The sequence below is a fragment of the Nematostella vectensis genome, chromosome 8, assembly GCF_932526225.1.
Source record: "Nematostella vectensis chromosome 8, jaNemVect1.1, whole genome shotgun sequence".
NCBI classification, from domain to species: Eukaryota; Metazoa; Cnidaria; class Anthozoa; order Actiniaria; family Edwardsiidae; genus Nematostella; species Nematostella vectensis.
The window spans coordinates 7628638-7646072 of record NC_064041.1 but is presented as its reverse complement, the minus strand read 5'-3'; the positions used below and the strand labels follow the sequence as shown (position 1 = coordinate 7646072).

Here is a 17435-nt window from a genome sequence, read left to right as displayed (position 1 = left end):
AAATAACAAGGGGTGTAAAGACCCAGAAAAGTCTCTTTAAGATAAGTACTACCTGTTATTTGTGAATGCAATATTTCCATCAAATCAAAACGCCGCACAAAGCGATTGGCCTTTTCATTTTAACTTACTTCAGAAGTTTGTTCCCTACATACCGTGGGTTTTTCGAACTAAACAGTCCATTCATGCCGTGAAGACTGACAACTCAGCTTTCTTTATTATTTTTTTGATCAACTTCACCAATGATAAAACCTGTAGCTTCCAAGAGTCGTCCAATTACTACCAATTACTTGTTGTTGAATCTTTTCACTCATTTACATTTTTGATTTTTCAGCGCGCGAGTGTTTTTTGTTTTCCCGCCTTTTTGAAATCGATCGATAAAATCGATATTCGCGCGAAAGCGAAAGTTGATTTGTTTTCTTGTCATTTTTATTTTAAAAAGCCATATAACAAACAACTTACTAACCTCGACCGTCGACCTCGCAACTTACTAACCTCGACCATCGACCTCGCAAAGCCTTGGTCGATACGCCAAAGCCTCAGTTTGATATTTCCCGGCATGACCTCACTCTCGGTTAGTAAGTAGTTATTACATGACCTTTAAGGGAGAACATGGGATTACAGGAGCGTTAATAATAAAGGTTGCAGGGGTAGAGAACATGGGATTACAGGGGCGTTGATAATTAACTTGTAATCGGCCGTAAGTAAATTGGTGACATTGCCGATTTAATATGTATTGGAAGATTTTTCCTATTTACAATTGGGAAAAGTTTTAACCTTGGCTCGTACGTTCATATCAACCGAAAATATTAGATGTGTTTAGCAGTATCTACAATCATGGTAAAAATCATCGGGAAATTGTCGGAATTTGTCCAAATTTTCAAAACAATAATCCATGCAAGAGCACAAAACCCGTAAGATAATATTTACAACCCCCTTTAGAACCCCCCCCTTCAATGTTGCGTCAAGTGTTTTGGCGTTGGCATCATCCAACATTGAAGAGGGGGGGGGGGGGGACGAAGGGCGAGAGGAGACGGTTCTAAAGAAGCATTCAACTCAAAACAAAAATAGATTATGCGCGCACGCTTTTTTAATCGCACCGGAACCCTGTGTCGCAATGCAATGTGACCACGATTGTACACTGACGATTAAAGACTAAAGTATGTGTCATGTAAAAAACATTTGATCATGTCTTTCGATGTTACTTGGCGATATACAAATGCCGGGTATTATTTTTTTCTATTAAGACATTGTGGACTTTTGAATTAGGTTTATAAAACTTTAACTATAAATATGAATATTCTACTCATTAAAACTTCTTTGGGTCTTGCAATATGTGCCAGTGAGCAATTGGACGGTCAGCGGTCAGCACATCTTGCCAGTGCTCATGCTGCTTGCCCTGCGCATGCGCACCAATCAAAAAAGATCCTATGACGTCATTGTCGTGCATGACAGATAGAAGAAGATCAATGTTGCTTAGCAGTTCTTTTGAAATGTCGAATGATACAGCTTCGTTGAATACGGGATGCAAGTCGGATTTTTTCGTGGAGGTCTTTTTCTTCTTGACGCGTTTACCGTTTATTAATAAAGACACTTTGACGTATGGATCTGCAAAGGCAACGCAGAATGCTTACTCGAGCTTATCAAGCCTATCCTGCCATGTAATTCGCCCGCTTTGCCCCATCCCATCATTCTAGTCGTTTGCTATGCCCTATTCCGCCATACTAGTCGCTTGCTATGCCCTTTTCCGCCACACTAGTCGTTTGCTATGCCATTTTCCGCCACACTTGTCGTTTGCTATGCCCTTTCCCGCCACACTAGTCGTTTGCTATGCCCTTTTCCGTCATACTAGTCGTTTGCTATGCCCTTTTCCGCCACACTAGTCGTTTGCTATGCCCTTTTCCGCCACACTAGTCGTTTGCTGTGCCCTTTTCCGCCACACTAGTCGTTTGCTATGCCCTTTTACGCCACACTAGTCGCTTGCTATGCCCTTTTCCGCCACACTAGTCGCTTGCTATGCCCTTTTCCGCCACACTAGTCGTTTGCTGTGCCCTTTTCCGCCACACTAGCCGTTTGCTATGCCCTTTTCCGCCACACTAGTCGTTTGCTATGCCCTTTTCCGCCACACTAGTCGTTTGCTATGCCCTTTTCCGCCACACTAGTCGTTTGCTATGCCCTTTCCCGCCACACTAGTCGTTTGCTATGCCCTTTTCCGCCACACTAGTCGTTTGCTATGCCCTTTTCCGCCACACTAGTCGTTTGCTATGCCCTTTTCCGCCACACTAGTCGTTTGCTATGCCCTTTTCCGCCACACTAGTCGCTTGCTATGCCCTTTTCCGCCACACTAGTCGTTTGCTATGCCCTTTTCCGCCACACTAGTCGTTTGCTATGCCCTTTTCCGCCACACTAGTCGTTTGCTATGCCCTTTTCCGCCACACTAGTCGCTTGCTATGCCCTTTTCCGCCACACTAGTCGTTTGCTATGCCCTTTTCCGCAACACTAGTCGTTTGCTATGCCCTTTTTCCGCCACACTAGTCGTTTGCTATGCCCTTTTTCCGCCACACTAGTCGCTTGCTATGCCCTATTCCGTCATACTAGTCGCTTGCTATCTCTTGTACTGTATTGTAGCAATGTCGTATCCCGTCATGCTATACGCTCGCTTTGTAGTATCCCGTCATTCCATACGCTCATTCTGTCGTTCCTTACCTGTCCCTTTGATATTGACGGCAGGAAGATTTCGTGCTTTGATCAGTACTACAGTGAGGCGTTCGGCAGACTTAAGGTAGCCCAAGGACACCATCAGCTCACCCAGATCCACATGCTGTAACACAGTCGGACACCGTTAATACGGACAGAGTTGGAATCCACGGAACTATCCACATATTGTGAAACCCCGCTAATAAGGTCACGTAGGGATGTCCTCAGGATACCGTTGCTGTTGACTAACAGGCCATTCCAGCATGCTCGCGCATTACCATAGAAACCTACGTCAACTACCGTCATGCAGCGAGCGCTTCGTTTGGTGCAAGCTTTAAAAGGTGCGCGCTGCATTATTGTAGTTGAGGTTGGTTTCTATGGTAATGCGAGCACAAACTAGAATGGCCTATTCGAGACCCTCGCTATGGGTGATAAAATGAACCCGTGATTTTGTTCCTGATTGAAAATGTTCAATATATAGAGGGGTTGCTATGGACCCGTTTGTGTCTGTGTGCCGTAGCATGATGTGTTATGTTCACTATATAGAGGGGGGAGGTTCATAAAACAGTACCATTACTGGTCGTTACCTTGAGACTAGGTCTGAGGTCTGTAATATAAATGTTTTCTTTATTGAGGTCGAGGTCTGCAAGAGGTAGCAACGCCTGACCGATAATATCATGACTCGCGAAAGTGTCGAACGAGTGTAGTGTTATACATAGAGACAGACGCTGTAGCTCTTGCACAAGAACTTCAAATTCGAACGTCTCGTCAAAGTTCGGGTTTGTTGTCTTACGCTGAACGTAGGACTGCAGCTGGTGTTGATAATCAGGTTGTAGTTGAACGATAGCGAATGGATTACACGGCTTGCTCCACTCGCCATCCAGGGGTGAAAGGTTGATGGCTTTGATAAGACGGACGGTGAGGACAGTGCGGCGAATGTCGTACTGTACCGTGAAGTGGACTTGACCGAGCTTGTGGTTTCCGCCGCTAAAGAACACGTCCCCGTCTTCTTCTTCCTACCGGGAACAGAGGAGGAAATAAATTCCACAGAAAGAACGAAACGTTGCTCTCACGCAGTCACAGTGAAGAGCGTGAAATTCCCTCTACAGGACACTACGGGGCCGTAGCAAGGGGTGGGATACTGGAGACAATCCCAAAAAAATATTTTCGAAACGACTATGGAAATGACCAGTAGGGGCGTTGCTGTGCCTATAAATGTTTTCTTAATGTTTCTGTATTGTGCCCGCAATATTTCGAGGCCTGCAACGGCACTGCACTATCGCGTGACATTGACATACGCAAGTACTTGACACAATTGTGTGACATGTACTTATTACGTGCATGACAAACATTTTACGTGACAAAGGCTATTGTGTGACAAACGCTATTGTCATTTTACAATTGTGAAACATGCTCTATTTTGGTGACTTGTGCTATTGCGCGACATTTTCTATAATAGCATACACGTTTCCCTTGCGCGATAAACAGGCACTACACATGCGGCAGTGATATTATGAGAACCAACCTACCTGTGTTTCAAATGTGTACAAATTGGGATCCAGGCTTCCCAAATCCTTTGCAAGCGGTGTTTTAGGTGTGGTCTGTGCTGAGTCAGGAGAGTCTGGGACCGAGCGTCGGATAAGAAGAGGTTGGACTCTGACGTGTCTTACCTCGCCACCTGTGGGAAATGGATGGGCAGGTAATAAGTCAACGCGACAGAACGAGCGGCACACTGATAGGGCATTTAATGACACACATTATTGTGCAAAGCAATAAAACAAGTAAAACAAACGGCGAAGACTGTAGTATAAAAAATAACACACCTTTTGGAAGTTACTTGGAACTTCCATTTGAGTTCGAGCGGGAATTTGAAATGTGGAAGCTCTTGGTTACCGTGAATAAGAATTCTGATTTTGGCTCGAGGTCTGGGTTGAGTTTGGTGTTTGGGTTATCGTGTTTGCGGGAGCTTGGTTACCGTGTATACAGGAGGTATGGGTTACTGTGTTCACGGGAGGTATGGGTTACTGTGTTACGGGAGGTTTGGGTTACTGTGTTACGGGAGGTTTGGGTTACCGTGTTCGAGGAAGCTTGTGTTACCGTGTCTGCCTTCAATGGTGGATAATTAACATAACGTTTTCTTGAAAATAGACCGTTTTATTATGACTGAAGAATACTCGGTATTCAAACTCTTACTTGAGAATGGGGAGTCACTTGTACTAGGCAATCGTAGAGACGCGGGGGTAGAAAGGTCGGCTTGTGTGACTGGCATATAGCTTCCGTCACGCGACGCAGTGGAGTCAAATGTCACGGTCCTGCGTCCCTTGATGCGACGAGTTCGCCAGGCTTTGTAGCCTAGCCTGGCGATCAAGGAGATTGCCAGGAGGAGTAGAACCGAAAGCAAAATAATGGTAGCTATAAGGCTCGTCTGTTCCATACTGATGTTTGATCTTCTGAAATAAAAGCAATGTAGAAATAAAGTGCCAGCGCTAGAGAAGGCAGTGGGCGTTCAACCCTTCCCAAGATAATTCTGTTAATATATTATCTTATCTTATAATTTATTTATTATCTAATTATGATAATTATACTTGAAGACCCAGCCTGCTTTGCAGTCGCTCATGAGCCCGGGACATAATTTAAATAATTTAGGGATTATTTGTGTGCAATTTTAAACAAGAAGTTTTAATTCTAGTCTAGAGGTTTCGAACAACGTAACTCGGGCTCCCTCGTCTCGCTGCTATCATTTCCTACTAAGTCTGAGAATCTACGCAGTTCGCTTTTAATGACACAGATCTGCATATTATCCGTCTATATAGCCTAGTTTTCATATACATACTCGTAACAGTCGTAAGGGTCGTAGCCATCGTCTGCTAAAAAAATCATTACATGTCACCATCGGCAGTCACCATCATGTCACCATCGGTTACTCCTTCAGAATTCTACGGCCAGTAAACTAAAGCTATTACCTTCGCGAGTCGTGTGTTCACACACCACGTGGAGGGGGGGGGGGGGGGGGGGGGGTTTACGACCCTTGCGACTGTTACGAGTATATAGGAAAAAACGAAAGGTGTTATCCACAATATCAATAATTTGTTTCAGCTATGATGTCAACTTCACGATCACGGAAACCGCTTTGTAGCTTTCGAAACCAGAAGTAGCTTGACAGAAAACATAATCCAGTAATCCAGGCACTTTCGTTATTGAAAGAGTGCCCCTCGAGTATCGGGTGAGTTCGATTTTTCTTTATAAAATGTTGATAGAAAAAAAGTGGCCTGTTTTGTCTCTGCAAAGAAACAGACAACTTGGAGGGACTGTAGGACGTTATGATAAATTAATTTTTTGGTATCAAATGACGTGATTATTCTTTTAGCAATTATTTCATTTAATTACATTGACCTCATTGTGATGTACACAAATAAAATTATGTATATCAGCATAATTCGAGATATTTTTTTAAGAATATGTGAATTAAAGAACTGTATAGGTTGTTGTTTCTTTATAGGACAAATAGGTTATAAAAAGTTATTTTTAAAATATTTTTCATTTCTTTTACTGCGGTTCTTACCTTATCAGTATGATGCTTGTACCATTTGGAAACAATGCTAAACAAATTTTTACTAAATCATTGCCAGTTACCCAGCCTCGATTTTCAAAGCTTATTATATTCTCATCTAGACTCTGTTTCTTGGTGTGTTGTTGTGAGAAAATCTGTGAAGGAATGAAACACGTTGGTTTTACTACCGCCCGGTTAAAACGACGCGATGTAGTGATGAAAATAACCGTCATGCGGGTCAATGACGCGTGACCCGTGACTCTGTTTACATTGACACTAATAATTACCCCATCTCAGATATGCCAAACCCGGCTCGAATTTCAATTTAAATGACACTCCTGGTTCCTCCTTTACATACCAGAATACTCCTACGGGAAAATATGCCCGTTTAATTCCTAAACCATGCAAAATCCCTCGAGCAAACGAAGTTGAAATTCCAATAATTTTAGAGCAAACACTTTATAACAGCTCCAACGTTTGCGATAAGAGACGGGTCATTCTAATTATCTTTAAGTAGCGTCGAATTTTTCTTTTAATATATTGCCCGATGCTATCTCAAATTGCGTTTTTTGTTCGCTGTGATTTTTTCTTTGTGAACTCGCCTGTAAGCGATAACTACAATGAAAAAAAAAACAGTTAGTACTGACCTATGTTATCGCTGGTTGCGTTGGATATTCTATACACCAATAACTTTAACCAATTATCCACCATTAGTCTCCAGCTTTGAACAGCGACTAGACTAAATGACTACATACCACCATTATACGGTCACAAAGAAATTGAAATTTATTTTCATTAACATTTAACTGTAGAAATTCACGTTAGGCTTTAGTTTGCAGAAAGCAGGCAGCCCTAGTTATTATGTAGAGTTTATTTTTATTTTTATTTTGGTGGACCATGTTTCAAGAACACTCCATGAGGACAGGTTTTCCTTATCAATGGGCTCGAGTGTGCATCTCAAATTTGACCCAAGTGCCGACAAGACGCTCCCGTCTGTCGCAGCTACAATTGGGACCTTTAAAAGGCTGGTTAGATACACGCTTTTTTTTTTTTTTATAAAAACGTCTATTTTTCAGTTGAGGCTGAGCCGTTCTTAATTTTTTTAGAGAATTTTAAGTCTGAAGATGTTCTAACAATGTTCTTAAGTTTTAGTGTATATAAGAATATAATACCCAATAAATTATTAAGAAGAGAATTAAACTAATGATTAATAGCAATAATAAGGTTGTTATACTAAAAGCACAATTTGATTCTGTATTTTAGAACGCATCAGGACAAAAAAGAATTTTTTTCTGCTGTCAGAGCCTCGGCATGTTCTTAAAATTTGGTGATATCTCAGGCTGGGCGTTTTATAGAAAAATGGAATCAGTGATCCTAATGAGGTAATTCAGCGAATTTTGTTGTGCTTTTCATGGAGGAAATATTCTCATGTGCGCTCCAATGAACTGTTTTAATTCGTCGTTTATTTGTCCCATTAAAAATCGTAGTCGCACATATTTTTCAGACACGCTCCTTTGCCTGAAAAAAATATAACTCTCCCGGTAACCTAACAGGCCCGGCAATTACCGGTAATTTAGAGAAACGCTCCCAGAAAAGTTTTCGAACTCCCTGGCGAGGAAGAGTGTTTATAAAAAAAAAAAAACATTTGCTTAGCGTGCCGATACGGGTTCCCGACAAGTAAATTATAATTTCCAAAGTTTATAAATAGATTGGCTAAATAGTTATTGGAATCCTAGTTTTGTCGATGTCTGTAGACAACTTGCACCCCAACAATTGCTGTGGCATCGACATTTTTTTGAAAAAAAGACAAAGAATGAGTAAATAAAGTCTCATGCTGTTGAAAAACTTCTAATAATTTCGAAAAGCTGTTTATATTTTTGGGCGCACTGTGACAGCTAAATGTCAAATCATTTGACAGAGATGAAACCTGATTGGTTGGAAGGAAAACCGATAAAATGATGTAAGCCTTGATTGGTCCACTTTTTACCGGGCAGTGGAATGATCCCAGGACCCGAAATGATCCCCAAAAGTACCCCAACTGATCCTCGGACTCGAAGCGATACCGATGAGTCCCCGAAATCAACCCCAAGGAATTGCGGTAATGGACAAAGGGAAAGCAGAAGAAATACTCACAATTCTTTAAGCATAAATAAGGGTTTACAGCGACTCTATTTCTAAACAACGTGACTTTAAAATATACTTCTATTTATTACATTGCCCTGCGTTAAACCCATAAACAGAGTCTAAAACAAATATACAACTTTTAATTGCTACTGAAAGAAATACAGCATATATAAACATAGCACAGCTTTGCTCAGATCAACCAAACTTTTGAACTTCCATCACACTCTAAACATTTTGCGAATCCGACACATGACTCTGACACTATAAATCTGATTTCCGGTAAATATAACCCCTAAAAATTAATATTCATTCGACAACCAACCATGTATTTCACCACGAAATCCTTGTTCACAGGAGCGAATATTATTTACCGGCACATTTTGGGCAGCCGGTTTGGCCGAGAAGATGGAATGACAAAAGCACACTGAGTAATACACTCGAACAACCCTTCTACTACCGATGCAAAATATTAAGAGGATGTGGCTTTAAAGCAATATTATGTCAGTTTTGAATTTCCTCATGTAGTCGTGCGTACACCCCGGCATGATCTCATGATATGATAGGTCTTTCATTCACAGAAAACAAATATGCCAAAAAATAACTTTCCATTTCGCTTCCTATGAAAAGCAGCATGTCCTATCTGTAAAGACTTTCTTTTATGGCTTGTTATGTAAAAATGATTTATCCACGCCGGGTTCTTCAAATGACTATCACAAAGAATTGTTAGTTGATCCCAATTTCTGACTCAACCACTGTATTCCCCCCGCAGTCGTATATTAAAATCTTAATACTATAATTTTAGTTAATGTAAATTTCCTTTTAATAACACAAACAAAGCTAAATGTTTCATATGTTTTTAAAACTGAAAGCCAATCCTTCAGTTGTCCATTACTGTAATTCCTTGGGGTTCATTTCGGGGACTCTTGGGGATCGTTTCGGGTCCCGGGATCAGTTGGGGAACTTTTGGGGATCAATTCGTGTCCTGGGATCGTCTCGGGTCCTGGGATCATTTCAGGTCCTGTACAGTTTTCTCTGTGATGTAAGCTTTCTACAACTCCAACTAGAACATGGAGCGATTTCCCGTATAAAGTTAGCAGGCAATTAAAATTTTTGAAGAAACACCCGAAAATGTTTACCGGGTGACATTCCGGGTTTCTGAGTATATCGGGGTTTTAAGAAACGACCACCTGGAAACACAAGTAGTTCCCTATTTCCCAATTAAAAAAAATAAATAAATAAATAAATTGAATAAGCTTATTATCTCATAAGGATCACTGATTCCACATGAAACTTTCACGCTGTGTAGCCATTTGGGAAACAAGGTAGGCTAAATAACGGCAAAATTTTTGGGGTCGTAGATTTTGGTGTCGTTGCTTTTGGGGTCACAGGTTTTGGGTTTTAGGTCTTCGTTTTGTAGACACCCGAGCTTTCAACATTATCGGAAACAGAAGGTAAGTGCGAAAAATCCTGGTGAATCGCGGACTGCCAAAGGTAGCCCAAATCTTGGTTTCCACAGAGTGAGTCCGCCCAAATCGAAGCTGGAAAGGCAACGCAAAGACTACTAATTGACGATGAGGGGAGGGGACGTGAGATTTCGTTTCCAAGATGGCGACGGTTTGTTCCAGAGGAAACCCAAATCGACACGATGACCGAAATAATGCAATCTTCAATAGAAAATGAAATGCATGTTTAAATTCTGTACAGCGGTATTACACTATGGATACCTTGTATGATCCAAGTACACTCCGTAGCCGTGACAAAGTGTCGACGAGCTCCTCGCCCTACACACAAATTACACTCTTTTTTTTTTATAAGAACGTCTAATTTTCAGTTGAGGCTGGACCGTTCTTCATGGGACATTTTAAGGCTGAATATGTTCTTAACGATGTTCTTAAATTTTAGTGTATATAAGAATATAATACCAAATGAATTATCAGGAAGAGAATTGTACTAATGATCAATAGCAATAATAAGGTTGTTATTATGAGCACAATTTAATTCTGCATTTTTGAACGCATCAGGAAAAAAAAAGAAGGAAATATATGGTATATGTTCTCAAAATTTGCTCAAATCTCTGGCTGGACTTTCTTACAAAAAAGGTTCTTATAAAAAAAAGAGTGTATTCAACCAATGGATTTTTTAAATATCATAGAATCTTCTTGCGTTTCCTATGGTTTGTTATATATTGTTGTCTCTTTTGAAAGTTTAAGGTCTTCACTGTTCATGTCAAACCAACGTGAACATAATGTATTGTCACGCAATCCGCCTGTCTCGACACTACCTTGAACTGCTTTTCATTTCTTTTGAAAGTTTGAGGTCTCAACTCTCACGCTATCGTGTGGAATGTCACGCTACCACAAGCCTATTGTATTGATCGGCCTGTCTCCTCTTCACTTGTAATAAAGGTTCAACTTCAGGATTCAACTAAAGCGTGTAGGGAGTCACGCTATCGTGGACATATTGTCATGCAATCCGCCCGCCTCTTCACTTGTTCAGAGGGTACAGTTCCTAGTGAGGCCGATAGTTCTTGAGCTACGACTGATTGAGAAGCAAGGAGCACACCGTTTGCTGCTTGTGGTATAGGAACGAGGGTTGTAGCTTCCTGGCCCAGGGACAGGCTCTGCAATAGTAGGATAATAATGTGGATGTTCATCTTAAAATAATGATATAATATTACTAATCAGTTTATTGCCCATTATCATATAGTCTAGGACTGAATTACATGGGTGGTCAGCAAAAATATAGGAAATTATACATATTTGTAAGTAACAAAGTTGTCAAGACGTTCAGTCCTAGGAATCGGACGTTCACACCTAGTTGAGCCCGAGTGTAGCCCATAGCCCTGGTCAACCCTTTAAAATGGAAATATCAAATAAACCATTTTGATATACCAGAAATTAAACAACTTGCCTGGTTCCTAGAAAGCAGGTTAATGCTAACCCATGGTCAAATAACGTTTTTACCCAATCAAGTGTTGCAATAACAATACTTACTGGTATCCCTGGGTTAGCACTAACCTGTACTCTAGGAACAAGGACCTGTTGGGCTAGACAACTACAAAGAATCACAAAAACATACTGAACTTGATGTTATTACCCTATAAGCACAAAGAAACATTCACAAAGAACAGATAAGTGAAGTGACAGAAACAAACAAAAAGGTCACAGGAAAAGATTTTGTCACAGGTACAGGACAGCTTAACCAGGTTTTCTAAGTAAACAAATGTTTTACAGAGGATTTCAGTGAAATGGTGGCATGACAAACTCTCTCCTGTCCTACACCATTGTTCAGAAATGTTAAGCACCTCTTGCAGTCCAGACCATGGTCCCCCCTCGCCTTCCCTCCTGAATGGTGTATGATGGGAATCTCCTCAACACCTTAGCCTTCGCTATATCATGGTTGTACTGATTGGGAGAAGGTTCCTTATCTGCACCTAAAAGTCATTTTGTAAAGAAAAAAGTCATTAGGTCTCTAAGGAGGCTAAATGCAGTTGTCTGCCATTGGATTGATTTGTCTTTCTAATTCCAAGCTTGTACATGAATATTGATTGTCATATAGGCTTCAAAATTCACATTGAAAGGACATTATTGGATATTATACTTACCCAAGACATCCCTATTATTCATGTTTAGATCTATTTTTAGATCAATTTATTTCTTCCTGGTTTTTCCTAATCTGTAGTTTCAATGTCTCATCTGTGTTTCTGCACTGTGTGTATGTCTGAGTCAGTCTCTCTGCCTAGCCATCTGTCTGGCTGTCTGCTCTATGTGTATGTGAATGTGCCATTGCAACCACTGTTTAAAAAACTTGGTATTGTTCCATTTCCGGGAAGAGTTGCCAGAATGAAAGTTAAGCTGTTTTTTTAAAGCAATCCATGGATTACTGCTTGAATACATTAAAAAACAATTTCAGAGCAAACTCTTGGTCAAAGATAATTCCTATTATGTGCCACGAAACAGTGGATAGTCTTCTGCCAGGACTAAAAGACTGCAGGACATTTAATAGTTTGTTTAGCAGTTAACTCAAGGAGGTGAAACTCTGTAAATGAAACGAATTATGTACAAAAATTTTCTGAAAATGATTTCTGAAATCTTTTTATATACATTTTTGTTATGAGAGCCATGTGTATGTTATCACTGAGTGCTACTGTACCCTCAATAAAAAAGCTTTGTTATTGTTGTTGTTATTATTGTCTTATCATTAAAAGTCTGTCTTCATCATGTTATGTACCTTTCCTTCCAATCACAAAAGCCTGTCTCCTGCCCATGGAATGTGCCGGCGACTGGGGCAGTGTGATGTGGGTATTACCAAGGGTTGGTCTGGCCTGATAGTCTGCTGGTGATGGCCATGTCACCTAAGAAGACAAATACTCTAATCAAGGGAACACTTCTATTCAAGGGAAAATACTCAGGACTGGAATATTTATGCTAGAAAGGACATCCTTAGTAGGCAGTTAACTAATAGTCAATTAACTAATAGTAAGACCCAAAAAGGGAATAATATTTTTTAAGTGTTCTAGCAAAATGACAAACCCAAGGTCATTACTGTATGTTCAAAAGGATGTCAAAAAGGTATGTTTACAACAGATATGCTAGGGGCCTTGTATATCCAGAGATATCAGGGGTCCCAGAGGGGGGGGACTCTGATATAAACATCTGGGGTGATTGTCAGCAAAAGGGATAGCACTTTGGGTGTGGTCAACAGAAATTCTTCTAATGATCAACATCTAAGGTCCTAACAGCATAAAATTTCCAAGGGAAATAAAATTGATTTAACAATTTCTTGATACAAAAAGCAATTTCTTGTACCTTGCCAATCATTATATCCATGTTCCAATGCAATAAAAAGCACCAAGAAACTTCATCAATCTCACCCTGTTGTCAAAGTCCACACGATATGTCCAGATATCAGGGCTTGCCATCCACTGCTTTTTCCATGCCACACGATCACCCCCGGAATCTGAAAAAAAAACATTAAAAAAAAACTGTACCAGGCAAAAGGGTCACACGTTATAAAAACCTAGATTTTTTTATAGAATCTCTTTGGCACATTGGGCCCCAAAGTTACAGTATCATGTAATGTTTGGGGTATTGTAAGTTTCAAGCTAGGGCCTTTCTTTGTTTCCCATGATGGATCTAGTGAAGAGTTGTAGTAACGTCACAAATAAAGTATTGTCTCTAAAAAACACTAAAATTGACACACTGATTTTCTGCCATAGCCCTGTGTGAATTGCATTGACCATTACCTTTCTCAGGTTGTGTCTTGGGTCTCATGGTGTAGGCCGGCGCCTGTGTTTCCCATGGCAGTTTTGTTGGAGGATCATACGTTGTAGGCTTGGGCCCACTCATGTCTAACCTCATAGGGGGTCTTGAGTCCAGGCACTCCTCTAAACCTGATGAATTCAGAAAAAAAAATACTTAAGCTGCATTGTCACCAGTTTACTTCCAGCCTATCACATAATCTTCTCCTATGATTTTTAATGTAAACACAAAAAACATTTTAAAATTGTGAAAGCAGTGTGTCAATTGGAAGTCTCTTTGAAGATGTAAGTGATAGTTTAGAGCGGATGGCCTGTTAATAGTGTGGATTCTAATAGACTCTTTTGTCTCTTTTAAGAGAAAAAAGAAACCATGACCATTAAAACATTTAAGGTTTTTGTCAGCCCTCCGGAAGTACAATGGTGGCAATGCGGCCTTAAGCATTATTTTACATTTTGTATGCCCTGTATCAATCTAGTTGATCTGTGCAGGAATTATAGAAACAGATAAATGAATCAAAACAAGGGCATGATGGAAATCTGTGCAGACAGATTTTATTAGCCTCCCCACAGGCATTTTTATTCAGGTTGCACACATGAGGGAGGGGGGGATGTGTGAACTGCCCTAAAAAATGTCCACAGAGCAGGCTAAGATATTAATACAAAAGCTCAATTATTTGTGGTTCTTCAATAAAGATAGTTGGAAGATCTGCGCATGCACTTTGAGCCAGCCCTCGACTACAAGGGGGGGGGGGGGGGGGGGGCAACGCTCCAGTCTCTTTAACCCCTAAACATAACGCAGAAAAGCAATTGGTACAGGCTTACTTGCGTAGTTCGTGTTTTCGTCTGTCATATCTGTGACTGCACTTGGGGCAGTTCTTGTTTTTTCTTGTCTGTTAATATTTGAACAGCATACATTCAATATATGCACAACTTCAGCCAGAGCCTAAAATGTCCAATTATACTTGTAATATTGAAATATCTCATAAGGGTATACTTGCGCTAAGACTGTTTTATTTTTTCTCCTAAACATAATGACATTCAGTAATCAATAAGGGGGGGGGGGAGGGGAGAGACATTAGTATCAAGTAATTTTGGAACAAAATATCCCTCTCCCCCCGTATAAACAATATTTTTTTTTTATTAGTTGATAAAGTAATATGAGAAATTATTTATCAGTCGAATTCTATATGAAACTAAGTTAAACTTATATGCAGTATAACTTTAAGTAATCAAGTTACTTACTTATATAGGTTATCTATCGTCTTAATGTGACAAAGTCCTACAAACTTAAAACCGATCACTTAAAAAAATAATAAAATAATACGTACTTACCTTCCCACAAGAGAAACCGTTGAAACCTTGACGGGGATCCGCGAATGAAATATCGGTCGAGAAAAGCTGACATTTCCATCCCTTCCTAAAGAAATCTTTGGAAAGCTGACGGGGAGCGGAGGAATTTGACTTCTTGATGGAGCTAGAGAATACGACATTCTTCCTTCCTTCTTGGAAGTAGCGACAAATGGACGATAAGGCATCAAGAAAGTCTCGTATTTGGCTTCATTGTGGAGGGTTTGAATCAATTTATGCCTGGCTATTTTGTGTTCTCGAAATTTGTCGAGTCCATTTTTCACGAAGTCTTGAACTCAACAAGCTGTTGTTAGGGTCATGTCACGTGGTACGGTCCCGCGGGACTCGAGTGAAAAGGACCGCGGAAGAATCGGACTGAAGGCTTATCAATATTATCCTATGTCATCCTACCATAGGAAAATATAAATGAGTCTGGGTCACAGAGTGGCTACTGTTCCTTAGTAATATGTGTTTTACCCTCGTGAAATAAAGTGTTTACTATCGTACATAATTAAAATCTATTTTTTTTTTCAACTTTTTTATTCGCGTTAGTCGAACACATTTTCATTTCAATGTCACCCTGAACCGTGTCGCGTCTTTAATGGACGGAGCAAAACGATAAACACGATTTTATTTCTGATCATACACGATTTTATGTCAAGGTAAAAGGATATCGATTGGGGTCAGTGTCTTTTTCTTTCTCATATGGTTCGGCTTTATTGATTAAGGGGTCCATTTTGTGGTAGGTTTTTGTGATCAATTAAATTTTCTCGTTTCATTGACTCAAAGCGGAAAGCGTTGAGCAATATCGAAGCGTCTTTTGTCACGGTGAAGATTTAGCAAAAAAATGGTTGAAAAAATAACTAGAATAACGCTCTGAGTAGTTTGTTTTTCTCTTAGTTTATAACTTTTGCAATATTTTTTTGTACGCATGAACAACACACTTGGTACAGCAAAATCCCATTTTACGTTCTACATTACCCAAAATTAACACTCACACGTATCATCTTGAATAACAAAAACTTTCCATTTAGTCACATTAAAGTGTCATTGATCGTATAGCATAAACCTGTATGTTGTTGTTTTCGCCATGGAACGTTTTTTTTTATATTCATGCATTCATCTGAAGATGACGGTCTCGTGCGAGAAATACTGAACATTTATAATTACTTTCCTTAGTTGTAAACAACTTTTTTCATGGATAACCTTAATTTGGTAAATGGATCGACTGTACTTTAAAGTAATGTCAGCCTAGCGATATTTAATCATGACATCTGTTCGACGCTGACCTTCTATACTCGTTCTTATCAATTGGACATAATTGGGTAATTGGTCAAAAATCAAACCAGAAATCAAAATTGAAGGAAATATAACCTATAAAGAATGCATAGAATATGAGCTTTAATGATACGAGAGATGATTTTAAGTGCTTTGGTTTGCAATTTTCCGTAGTTTAATTAAAAGTACTACAGTATATGAACACATATTTGAATTTGTTGGACTTTGTAAGTCGCCGTTGTTAGAACGTCAAGCAAAATAACATGTGAATGCTATCTTTGCGTCCATTTCCGAAAACTTCAAGTAAAGCCAAATTAAATTAAATTACTTTATTTTCTCTTAATTTTACCTTTTTCGTGGTCGTATTCCCTGGTAGTTTGGGGTGTATTTTCGTCGCGTGTAAGGGACCTATACTCTTCGTTAATTAATCCCCGCCATTACTCTGTTTTAGGTCTCTCAGAACCATCGAGGCATTGAAAACGGAAATGTGAAAAAGTCTAGATTCTTCAATGGAGCAGAAAAAGCGTCAACACAAATGGCCTCGTCAGATTCGCTGAATCATTCTAAAAATGTACAATGAATGTGTGGATCGTATAGATGAACTAAAAAAACACGGCGTTAAAACGTCTACTTTTGTTACTCGCTGTCTATCTCCTGAAGGATGGCAAGGAATTCGTGATAACATATTCTTGCGGCTGGCTTGAAGATAAAGGTACGGTAATGCTAGTAATAAAATTATCCAACTTTTCTCGAACAAAATTTTGTTGCAAGTATGTTGGCAGCAGGTTTGTTGCAGAAAAAAGACGGTCGTCAACTTGTGAATGTTGCGCGTATTACTACAACGAACCAACTTGTCTCCCAGCAAAATGGCGTCAACACATCTAAAGCCACATCTCCCCTTGGGGGCAAAAAAGTGTGTCATTTCTTAAATACTAATACATCTCTTAATTACTATGCTTTTTAATATGATACCTATGACTGCGCCCCCCCCCCCTCCCCCTCAGCCAATCCTGTGTACGCGCCTGACTCTGACTCTTGCATTTGGTTGAAAGCGAGAAAAGTTGAACGATCTTGTTGCTCGTATTCTTATTATTAATATTATCACTAGATCTATCATTTAGAGTGAGGCAGAAGTTGCCGATTTTTAAAATGATCCCTTCTAACAGCTGGATGAGTCTCGTG

The 17435-nt window shown here is 39.9% G+C and overlaps 2 protein-coding genes and 1 long non-coding RNA gene across 7 annotated transcripts; 1 reads left to right on the top strand and 2 right to left on the bottom strand.

The window, feature by feature from the left end:
* Positions 1 to 183: 183 nt before the first annotated feature.
* On the bottom strand, positions 184 to 16740 carry LOC5515230 (synaptotagmin-6). 5 transcript variants are annotated; one of them, XM_048731749.1, is made up of 8 exons: positions 16603 to 16740; positions 6257 to 6399; positions 4888 to 5144; positions 4224 to 4372; positions 3282 to 3710; positions 2704 to 2818; positions 1277 to 1605; positions 184 to 1157 (listed from the first exon to the last, which is right to left on the bottom strand). In XM_048731749.1, the coding sequence occupies exons 3-7, from the start codon at positions 5126 to 5128 to the stop codon at positions 1307 to 1309; spliced, it is 1233 nt and encodes a 410-aa protein (XP_048587706.1). In that variant the 5' UTR covers positions 5129 to 5144; positions 6257 to 6399; positions 16603 to 16740; the 3' UTR covers positions 184 to 1157; positions 1277 to 1306. The 5 variants fall into 5 exon arrangements, with proteins under 5 accessions (XP_048587706.1, XP_032240773.1, XP_032240775.2 ...); XM_032384882.2 differs by having other exon boundaries at positions 184 to 1605; XM_032384884.2 differs by having other exon boundaries at positions 184 to 1605; positions 3645 to 3710.
* On the top strand, positions 5738 to 17004 carry LOC125570272. Its single transcript, XR_007312629.1, has 2 exons — positions 5738 to 5917; positions 16705 to 17004. It is a non-coding gene; the product is annotated as an uncharacterized LOC125570272 (long non-coding RNA).
* Positions 10034 to 15383, bottom strand: LOC5515231 (protein STPG3). Its single transcript, XM_001635324.3, has 7 exons — positions 14961 to 15383; positions 14451 to 14518; positions 13614 to 13760; positions 13242 to 13327; positions 12599 to 12722; positions 11673 to 11801; positions 10034 to 10988 (listed from the first exon to the last, which is right to left on the bottom strand). Exons 1-7 carry the CDS (start codon positions 15161 to 15163, stop codon positions 10861 to 10863), a joined length of 885 nt encoding a protein of 294 aa, XP_001635374.3. The 5' UTR covers positions 15164 to 15383; the 3' UTR covers positions 10034 to 10860.
* Positions 17005 to 17435: the final 431 nt, after the last annotated feature.